Consider the following 11,884-nt stretch of genomic DNA (forward strand, 5'->3'; position numbering starts at 1 on the left):
AAGCCACACTGCCCCTCCCTCAACTGGACAGTTCCCACTAATGGGAAAGTGTTATTCATTTGTTTTGCAGTTTAAGGCAAACAATTTGTTTTGTGAAGGAACATTTTCAAAGCTACTCTTGTTATGCACCACAATACATGATCACTACAATCTCTACGTGGTCAAGTGACCTTTGTAAATCAACATTAAACGGGTTTAATGGGGTAAAGTAATGCTATTGAATGCATTCCTCATGTAATAAAAGCTGATACTTTATGCGAATAAAAGAATTTAAATATTTTTTATTTGACACATTAGTTTCTCCTCTGCAAGTAATTCAGAAACTGTCAAATATTCAGGTATTAGGTCTCTAGATAACGTTCAAATGAAAAAGCTGCTTACTACAACTTAATTATGCAGTTGTTTTCACAGTTATGTCAATGTAGTTTGTAATCTCAGCAGTGCAGCTACAACCATTACGCTATGCTATATTTATACGATAGTTTAAAAATCTTCAGGTACAAGACATACAAAATCTGGGAATAGGCCAGATCTGCGCCATGTACAGAGAGTGTGCCTCCCACATGATGACCAGGTTTCTAACCACAATGGAGAGGGAGCAGAGCTCCCAAAAGCCCAGTTTCTGCTTTACCTTGGCGATGCTCTCCTCTCCAGATTTTGCACACACTTAGCCCCTCCGAACCATATTCCCAGCATCTTCAGGTAATTTTCCTGATGGTGAAGGGTATAAAGGACCAGTCAGTCGAGTTCCCAAAGAACATGACCTCGCCCTTGTCTCAATTTACCTTGGTACCTAAAACCAGTTCGAACTGGTCACAGATGTTCATGAATCTGTGCACTGACAGTGGATCCAAACAGAAAACAGCAGTCTCATCCATGTACAGTGAGGCTTTGACCTGCACTGCCTAGAATAATCATTCCTCTTTTCTAAGGACTCGAGAGCATTCATCAGTTCACTCAAAGATAATGGCTGGTCCAGCCTCTTCTGTGTGTTGTCATCTAAGACCTCTGTGACAGAGGACAGGAATGCAGTCACCCAAGCCATCTTCCACTTCATTTGAAGGTCTAAGATGGACCGTTTCAATAGGGACACAACATACTAAATTCTGAATAAGTAGGGAAAGAAATCACCCAATGCTGCCCTCATCCTCATGACCACTTTTGTGAGTGGCTGCATCAAGCTGCGCATAGACCCTCAGTATGAGAACACCAAGTGTCACTATACTGGGGTTCTACCTATCCCGGTGTTTCAAAGGATGGATCTGGCATCATCGCCATGGAATACTTGAAGTAATTGAACCTTTCCTTATCACCTGCCCTTTGTGGAGAAGATAGAAAGATTGTGGAAAGATTGCCAAAGAAAAACACCTTTGACTAAAGTCCATCAGGAAGTAGTCAGCTCGTAGCATCCTCGGTACCCTGCGAGAAAAGGAGAGAGTGGATTCTGTTGAGTTGTTCCTTGATCACACTGTCATGGCAGAATGCCTCATCAGCAGAACTTTCCAACAAGCACCAAGAAATCGGAGTCTCTGGGGTGGGTAGGGTAGAAACTGTCACACATCTCCTTCTGGAATATGCCTTTGCAAAAGTAAGTCTGGAGAAAAATGCTGCAGTTTTTGATGAGCAGATCTGTGATGCAGAACTCTATGTCTATTTCCCGGGACGCACACTGAAACAAACATCGACTGTGCCTAGAGGACCATCAACTCGGTAAAACACACTCTTTGGTCTGCCTGAAACTTGTTGGTCTTCCAGAACAAGGAGTTGACCTCAGCCGAGTATTGCATTCCAAGGTCCTGGCCAACATGCTGAGGGGGCACTAAATCTCGAGGCTGCTGCCAGCAAAGCGCAGTGGGCAAAATAAACCACCATCTGAGGTCTTTCTGCCAAGTTCAGTTATCGAACTTGCTTCAGTACCTCAAATGCATGTAAATATAGTCTTGAACAAATAACAAATGTCTTGGGTTTGTTTGCTGGATAGAATTAAGCTTTTGTTTGTTTGTTTCTTCATACACTTCCGTATAGGACTGAACTGCTTTAGTGTCTACATATATTGTCACTTTTTTTTAACATGAAAAAATCCAATGAAAAGTTTTATAACTATGCATGTATATAACAGCATTTTTATGAATAAAGTATAAATTTTAAAAAAGACATACAAAATCTAGGCTAATATGTTGAATCGGTGTATTGTGACCATATCTCATGTTTAGTTGGTGGTCTGGGTTAAGTCAATTTTTCTGATTACCTAGACATCAGTGCTAATGACAAATTGTATTTCCTTCAACAAATATGACAAAATTCTACTTTCCAATCAGAAACATGTGAATTTGATACTTTGTGAGACGCCATCTAACCAGAGCACATAATGTATGAACTTATTAGAACTGGGAAAATATTAAGCTTTTGGACTCCTTTACTGAGGAACTATACAATGTGACACCACACAAATTCTATACAGTATATCAACACACTATTACGAATTTGTTACATCTTATTAAATTGAACAAAAACAAAGCACAAATAGTTCTCACCTCAATCATATAGGTCTGGTCCTGTTTGATTACATCTCCACTGCGTAAAATCCTATTAATTATGAACTCTCCATCTCCTGGCGGCCCACTCTCTGCCCTAATTTTATCATCCTGTTCCTGATGTTTAATTGTGACATATCCCACTTGCTCCTCCGGTTTGCTTGCTACTTTTTTCTTTTTCTTTTGTTTTCTTCCCGGAAGATCAGCCTGGGCTTTCCGTTGTCGAAATTGGGCAAGCTAAAAATAGAAAAATTGATCATAACTTTTCAGATTATCAAAATCTTTAATAATGATACAAGATCTTACACCTTTCTTCCCACAAACAGAAATTAAAACATTATGGTGAATTATGACAATTAATCCTATTGAAATTCCCTCATGCCTGGAATACACATTGTATAGTGTAGTTCCTGTTTGGAAATGATGTTGCAAAAAAGTTCTATATTACAGATTACGGTCTATTTAATTTCCAATAGTAATGATTTTGTTACATGCATCACGTTTCTGCACAATGGTTAGAATGTACAAGGTTAAGGGGTGATTTGACCAAGGCATTTTAAGATGCCTTGGTTAGTGGAGAGAAACATGTCCCTACTGGTAGATGACTTTAAGAAAATAAGACTTGGTTTGAGAAAATGTAGTCAGTTCCAGGTACAGCTGGATCCCCGTAACCCTGCAAATTCCTTCAAATATCTTATCCATTTCCTTTTGACATCATGGAGTTTGGAACTCCAATTAAAAGAGTAGATGCTAGCTCAATTAAAAAATGCTAAATCAGACATAGATACATGCTCGACATTAATGGAAAAGGATATTGAGCCAAAGCATGTGCAGTAAAGTTAAGGTAGAGATTAGCTATGACCTCACTGATTAGTAGAACAGGTACGGAAGGCATAATGGTCTATTCCTGTTCCTACATTCCCATAATCTAATCCAGCATGAAACAGTGATTTGGTTATGTAAATTTGGACTCCAGCAAGACATCATTCCCTTAACAAACTTTACACTTCTTTTTCAAAGCCTTTCCATTCTCAAAAGAAAAAATAAACAACAATAATAGTATTACGATAGATTCAGAATGACTTCCAACCCAGGATAACACTGAGAGGAACATCTGGGAATATATTTTCTATGTAATATAAGCATATATTGCAAAACTTGGAGCAAGTTGTAAACATAATAGATATAAAAGCAAAATGCTACAGATTCTGGAAACTGGGGAACAAAATAGGAAAATCTGGAGAAACCCAGCAGGTCTGACAGCATCTGCAAAGAGAGAAACAGAGTTAACGTGTCACATGAGTTACACATTTGCTAAAAGGCTACAGAGGATTCCAATACATAAATTCATCACTATTATGAAATTCACAGGACTATGTGCACCATGATCTTTGACTGAAATTGCATGGATACGCTTGGAACATATGTGCAGGCAGCATCTGATGGTGTAATGTTGAACAAAGAACTTCTTAAAAAATTATATGACTCTTCCACAGGATATATTCCTTGAGTAAAAAGCTTAGTTAATGTGCAAAATCATTACATCACAACATCTGGGAACTGCTGACTCTGATCCAGTTTCTCACATCAGTTCTGAAGAAATATGACAGACTTGAAATGGCAACTCTGACTAAATGTTAACTCTGATTCAGTATTCAGCTACTTGTTCACCAATCAGATATGATTTCAAAGATACTAATCAGATGGAATAAAGGTTGTTAATTAGGATTAGGGTAACATTTTTTCTAGATATTGTCCAATTCCATACAGTTTATGAATCCATTTTAGAGATGGTATGTTGAGCTTTATTACTCAATCGAGTAGATGCTTCAAGCTAAAATAAATGTGGAAATATGGAAACACAGACTTCAAAATACTTGCATCCAATCTGGAAAACAAAACTCAAAAGTTGTCCTCCATGTCAAGAAATATACTCATTTTCATAACTATCATAACTTTTGTAAATATGCCACTGGCTAAGTGAAAGAATTCTACTTTGCTACAAACCAAGGCTTTAAAGATTTGCTTCATCCTTTGAGTAAGCAGCAGCATAATGAGTAAAACATTACCTCACAACACATTGGGCAACTGCTGATTCTGATCAGCTCCAGGTCATCACTGCAGAAGTTTTTCACAATAGCATCCTAGGTCCAACACAGCTTCATCGATGACTTTCACTCAATCATAAATCCCGAAATTTGTGGGACCACTTTCATCACACAGACTGCACTAGTCTAAAAATGCCCATCACTACCTCCTCAACAGCAGCTATCGATGGACAATAAATTACAATTTGATAATGGTAGCCATATCACAGAAACAAATAAAGTTACTTTGTAATCAATATTCTATATTAATTTGGATTATTTTAATTCAACTCGTACTCCATTTTCCCCAACTTCTACAGCAGCTATGCCAAACTTCAAGGTTGTCTTTTTCAATTGTCCATTTGTCACTCAGCAAGCTTACAAATGAGCATAATTTAAACAAAAGACACTTTGTGAAAGTGCATTGAACTATGTGAGAATGCAATTATATATATATATATATATATATATATATGGCATATCATAGGTTATTCTTGAAGACAAAGATACTACTGTATTAATCACATTTAATCAGCCTATAACCAGATAATAAACTGTTTCCCTGTGACATAAAACATTTTCAATACATCAATAAATACAGGAAATTATGCCTACTGAATGTTGAAGTGCTTAATTCCACAAACTTTAGCACACTCAGAAATAAAGATGTCATTACTTACACAGGACACATATAATCTTGTAATTTCTTGGACAAAATAGGTGTTAATAATTAAATTATTTGGCTAACACTCAAGTGTGTGGTGCTGGAAAAGCTCAGCAGGTCAGGCAGCATCAGAGAAGCTGAAGAATCGATGTTTCGGACAAAAGCCCTTCATCAGGAATGTGCTTTTGCCTTTCGCCTATTTGGCTAACAGTTCAAATGTACTAACATGCCTTCATTAAAGAATGAATTCTGCTGATGGGATTACTAAATAAACACCACTAAATTCTAAATCTGAAAAAAGTAACAATTATATACTTTAGAAATGTTTGTTAAACTTCTGCAACCTTGTTACTGTCAAGTAACTTTTGCTCCAGGCTTCGTAAGATGTATTATCTTAAATGTACTTCAAGATGTTAGAATGTATGTACAGTATTGCATTGAGCTGTCATTACGAATAGCTACATCTAGTGCAGTACGTACAACATAAACAAATCACTTTCGTTTTAAAGTAAAATCTTTTAAGAACTTTCATAAATACACTTTTAAAAATAATAATCTCCGTTTAATTTCTCCTGTACAATCTGTCGTTTGACACGTCCTTCTGGCAAATATCTTTGTACTGATTCTGATTAGCCGTTTAATTCAACATACAACAAAGCCCTGGATCGTGCTATAGGCCCTCCTGTCACCTTGTGTAAACAATAAAAGCAACAAAAAGGCCTACAATCCTCTGCAGTTGGCTAAAGCCTGCGGATCCAATTAGAAAGCTCAGAGAGACATAACAGCTCATCCCTCTGCACCTGGAGACGGGGCCATGGACCGGCACCATCCAGTTAGAAAATTACAGAGCAGCGCCGGGCTCCTTCCCTCCCTCATCCCGCCTCTAATGTTCGCCGCCGCTGCCTAGCAAGTGAGGCACTCTTACCTTGGCTTTGCCGGCCTCCAGTTTCTTCTGTCTCTCCTCGTCTTCCATGACTGCGTGTGTGTGAGAGAGAGAGAGAGAGGGAGGGAGCAGAGCTCAGTCAGTGACACGTTAGCAGCACCCGCCGACACCGCCGCTCGAGGCAACACCCCCCCACTGCGCATGACAGGCTCACTGGCCAGCCAGTAATCCCTCAGGCAGGCAGGCAGGCAGGCAGGGAAAGGGAGTAGGGAATGGGAGGAGAGAAAGGAGGGAGGAAGAATAGTGACCTTCAGGTTAAACCACGATCAATCCTCTGTCTCTGATAAGAGAATAGCCTTATGATCTGATAAGACCTATGTTGACTTGATTACTGAAGGTATGAAAGATTATCAGGGATATGCAGGAACTTAAAGGTAGAATCTATCTACCTCTGCCTTAAATTTTTTTTTTAAAGATTCTGCATCCATCGTGTTTCTCTCAAATTTATTTGAGAGAAAGTATGTTTCTTCATCTCTATAACAAATATGTAATCCCTTATTTTTGAACCGTGATGCCTAGTGCTAGAATAGGACATTCATCTGATCAAGTCCGTTCAAGATCTTAAATATTTCAATTAAGAGTAAATTGACTGTTCTAAACCCCAGAGGATATAAGCATGCACTGTCTAGTCTTTCCTCATAAGGCAATCTTCTCATTCTAGTATTATTGGAATTAGTATTTTATGATACAGGTAGACATGTATATCTACAGTGGTTTCTGTTTCACACCCATGATTAAGCACAGAATGTTGTTCTATGATGCAGAAAAGTCAAAAATCCAGAAATGATTTGGTCCCAAGCATTTTGGCCTGCAGGGTATCAAGTGACTTACATACAAATGAATGACAACAATTATTAAATTCATTAAAACAGGTAGACAAGAGTTTTATTTATTTCTTCAACAGTTTCATAACAATAGTGATAGAAATGTACAGAATGGAAACACACCCTTTGGTCCAACTCTTCCATGCCAACCTAATCTAATCCCACTTGCCAGCACCCAGCCCATATCCCTCCGAACTCTTCCCTTCCTATTCATATACCCATCCAGATGCTTTTTAAATGTTGCACTTGTACCAGCCTCCACCACTTACTCTGGAAGCTCATTCCATTCATGAACCACCCTCTGTGTGAAATTATTGCCCCAGGTCTCTTTTAGATCTTTCCCCTCTCACCGTAAACCTATGCCCTCTAGTTCTAGACTCCCCCACCCCAGGGAAAAGACCTCGTCTATTTACCCTATCCAGGCCCTTCATAATTTTATTAACCTCTATAACGTCACCCCTCAGCCTCCGTCGCTCCAGGGAAAGCAGCCCCAGGGTATTCAATCTGGACCATAGGGAATCACAGCGAAAAAGAGAAGGGTTTTCCATTTTTAGAATTATATTTCCATAAATTAATCTTAAAATGTGTAATGAAGTTGTTAGGTTTCTGTAACAGAAATGTTTGTGATGTTCAGGATATCATGGATGAATATGAAATGAACTGAACTTTAATCATATCCCATTGTAATAATCTGAATGGAAAAGCTATCAAAAGGTGACCAGATACTTTACTTCAAAGGGGAAATAGGCAAAAAGAGGGGAATGCACTTTCACTTTAAATTGATCCTGATAATAGTTGTTACACTCTTAGGACACCAGCCATGACACCCACCACCAAGGTTTTGCTGGATCAGATTATTTCCCTTGCCAGTGGGTTTGCTGGCAAGGAGGGGCATAATATCCTCCAGTTGTGAACCTTGTCTCATATTTGTCCACCCCTGACCTGGTTACAATTTTACAGGAGGCAGACAAGGTCTAAGGTGGCATGCCTGCCCCCACCCAAATGACTAGGAGAAAGTGAGGACTGCAGATGCTTGAGATCAGAGTTGAGAGTGTGGTGCTGGAAAAGCACAGCTGGTCAGGCAGCATCCAACGAGTAAGCGAATCAATGTTTCGGGCATAAGCCCTTCATCAGGAATTCTCCTGCTCCTCAGATGCTGCCTGACTGGTTGTGCTTTTCCAGAAGCACACTCTCAACCCCCCACCCAAATGACATCTATAAGTGGCCAATTAACAGGCAAGTTAAGGCTATTTTCAGGCCAGAGTGAGGAGGTCAAGGAGGAAAGAGCACAGCACATTAGCCTGCTCAAACTAAATGCATAGTCTGATAATTGGCATGCTATAGAGCATTTATAATTGTTTGCTGTATCAGAGACTTTCACAGAACATAGAACAGTACAGCACAGCACAGGCCCTTCAGCCCTCGATGTTGTGCCGACCTTTTATCCTACTCTTAAGATTTAACTAACCTTCATACCCTTACATTTTACTATCATCCGTGTGCCTATCTAAGAGTCATTTAAATGTTCCTAATGTATCTGACTCTACTACCACTGTTAGCAGTGCATTCCATGCATCCATCACTCTGTGTAATGAACCTACCTCTGACATCTCCCCTCAACTTTCCTCCAATCATATTAAAATTATGCCCCTTCGTGACAGCTATTCCCGCCTGTGAAAAACTCTCTGGCTATCCATTCTATCTATGCCTCACATCATCTTGTACATCTCTATTAAGTCACCTCTCATCCTTCTTCGCTCCAATGAGAAAAGCCTCAACCTTTCTTCATAAGACATGCCCTCCAGTCCAGGCAGCACCCTAATAAAAATGACACCTGTAAGTGGCCAATTAACAGACAAGTAAAGGCCATTTGCTGCTTAATTTCCAGAGGCAGGAGACAAGGACGGAGGAGCACAGCACATTAGCATATTTTGATAATGAGAATTGAAGTTACACAGCTAATTCTCCACTGATTGGTTATCCTCTGTAGGCACTATTTCACAAAAGTTTAATATTAGAAATTAACTAGAAAATAGTGACAAGGGTTGTTTTGCTTTTTATCATTTTGCTATCATGCTAAGAGATATTTACATTTGCCATTTACAACACCTTACGTCGGTGCTGTGTCCCCACTAACTCATGCCAAAATTAATAAACTTAACATTGACAAGTCTGCATGCCTTGATATGATGAGACCGGGCTTTCCAGTTACCTCTAAGAAAAATCAACCATAAGTTGATTGATTAAAATGCCTGAGTTTCCACTAGTAATGAGATGAATCAGAGTTCCCAATGAGAGTTGGGCCACAATACTTTCTGGCTTTAATGAGCTGTGAAGATAAACTTGGTTTTATCTTCTTTACTTAAATTAAATTCTATTTAACTGGATGTCCTATTTTTAACTTAATTTTCAACTCTGTAAAGTAATGCAACTATCTTTATTCTTCTGTTCTATCCAAAATTTGTACCTAGGAACCTGTATTTAAGATGTCGCCAGAAGAGTTGGCTATTACGAGGGGGCATAGCTTTAAATTAAGGGGTGGTAGGTATAGGACAGATGTTAGGGGTAGATTCTTTACTCAGCGAGTCGTGAGTTCATGGAATGCCCTGCCAGTAGCAGTGGTGGACTCTCCCTCTTTATGGGCATTTAAACGGGCATTGGATAGGCATATGGAGGATAGTGGGCTAGTGTAGGTTAGGTGGGCTTGGATCGGTGCAACATCGAGGGTTAAAGGGTCTGTACTGCGCTGTACTTTTCTATGTTCTATGTTCTAAGAGGTAGATGTTGTAAAAGCTTTTCACTGTACTCCTACAATGGAGTACACATGACAATAAAAGATATTCTATTCTATTCTGTTTTATTCTAATTAGCTTGAAGGTGAACTATTGAAGCCAAGATCCAGAAGATGGAAGTCAGATAGGAGACATTTTGAGCTATTTCACAATATCTGTTTGCTAATTTTGGCTCAACTTGGTGTGCTTCACAACTGAATTGGAGATAATTTCATTACTTTAAAAATTATATACTTTACAGTTATCTCATAATAGTTTTTTTCATTAAGACAAATATACTTGAATCAATAAAAGTTTGCAAAATAAACTAACTTTCCCCATTTTGAATATTTTTTTATTTTACAAATTAAGGTGCCTTCTTTAAAAACTGAACGTGCCAGAGAAACTTGACAGATCTGGCAGCATCTGTGGAGATAGAAGTGTTTCACAACCAATGTGACTCTTACTTCAGAACTTTATTCTCTTGTCACAGTTACTGCTGAATTTCTCCAGCACTTTGTTTTTATTTCTGATCTCCAGCCTCTTTCAGTACTTCGCTTTTATTTAGGTAGCTTACTTATTTGGGCTTGAAAAGAGGCTAAGGTTAGGACGACTTTACAGCTAATTTTACAAACATAACTTGCACAGAGTTAAAAATGATCCAGGATTTCAATTCGAGGAGATTGAATCAGGCGGTGGAACAGCTGTACCCAAAAATACATATATGCAATTCTTAACATAGGATCTTCTGCTATGGAACTCTGATGTGCAAATATAAAATGGTTGTAACATTTCAAAATTTGTTTCATGAATAAAATTGAAACTTTACATGAATTATTGAGTTTTGTGACGGGTTACAATTTCATCAGGGTCACCACTACAAAAGCTTTCATATCTGGAGACAACAGGTGACAGAGGTAAAGTATCACATAATGTACAGTAATGATAGAACAGTAAATGTTTTAAATTGAATTTTAAAATTTTGCTGCTTAACCAATCATTTAATTCAAGAATAAAATACCAGCCTTTGCAAATGAATGATGTCAGTTAGAAGGAAGAAATATTGGAAAAATATTTTTGTGATCATCAATCTGTTCAATCATAGTGAAACCGTAGGAATTACATGAAGACACTCCCTCAAGTGTCCAATAAGTTTAAAAAGTATAGTACATTACCAACATCACTGGTTTTCTCTTGCCTCCTGGGAAGTGGTGTTGTGCAGCTGATCGTCTGACAGATTTTTAACTCCACACATCGCCTTTTAGACATTTTTGTGCCTCTTTTATGGTTAAAAGCTGTCTCCTAGAACATGCTATCTCAGAATACCTTTGGAAAGAAATGCTCAGTGTTTCAGATTTCAACGTTTAAATGATAAATTATTTAGTTTAGAGGATAAATGTATCAGAGAATGTAATTTAAGCCACAACAGTTAGGTAATACAAGTGAACACACTCCTTTTACTCATTAATGAATGACAATTTATACAAGTTAAATGTCATTGTACCATGCGTTTGATAATGCTCAATTTATATACGTGCATAATACTTATATGTTAGTGTCTACTATGAAGGAGATAATGAAAAGCATTTAGAAATTCAGAATATAATCAAGGTTGGCTTCATGAAGGGGATATCATGCCTGACAAATCTATTATAATTCTTTAAAGAGGTAACAGGTAGGATAGAGAAAGAGGCACCAATATTGGGGTCAAACAAAGCTGTTCTGATGAGGTCATTTCTCTTGAACTGTGTTGGGCAGAATGAATAACTAGGGGTGTAGAGATGATCTTACACTAATTGAGGTGAGGGGGGGGGGGGTTTGAGAGAGAGGAAATATAGGTTTACACAGCAAGAGGATTTGGCAGCATTACAGGGCAGCTATTTGGATAATGACTCCCAGAGAAGGACAGGAAAGGACTGAATACACAAACATAGAGAAAACAGCAATAAGTAGGGTTAAAGGCAGGAGAAATTGGTAAATATGAATGGCTCTTTAGTTGAATGCACATAGTACTCTGAACAAAATAAATTAATTAAAATAAATACATGTTAATAGGTATGA

General features: G+C 38.3%; 1 protein-coding gene across 6 annotated transcripts in view; it reads right to left on the bottom strand.

The window, feature by feature from the left end:
• The window catches only part of akap9 (A kinase (PRKA) anchor protein 9), a 249,318-nt gene extending 242,970 nt beyond the window's left edge, over positions 1-6,348 (bottom strand). For all 6 annotated transcript variants that reach the window (XM_072575788.1, XM_072575787.1, XM_072575790.1 and 3 more), the window contains exons 1-2: positions 6,211-6,348; positions 2,535-2,771 (exon numbers count right to left, since the gene is read on the bottom strand). In XM_072575788.1, the coding sequence (XP_072431889.1) occupies positions 2,535-2,771; positions 6,211-6,258 (285 nt within the window). In that variant the 5' untranslated portion in view covers positions 6,259-6,348. The remainder of the gene's footprint in view (positions 1-2,534; positions 2,772-6,210) is intronic.
• Positions 6,349-11,884: the final 5,536 nt, after the last annotated feature.

Source organism: Chiloscyllium punctatum, chromosome 8, assembly GCF_047496795.1.
Source record: "Chiloscyllium punctatum isolate Juve2018m chromosome 8, sChiPun1.3, whole genome shotgun sequence".
Classification (NCBI taxonomy): domain Eukaryota; kingdom Metazoa; phylum Chordata; class Chondrichthyes; order Orectolobiformes; family Hemiscylliidae; genus Chiloscyllium; species Chiloscyllium punctatum.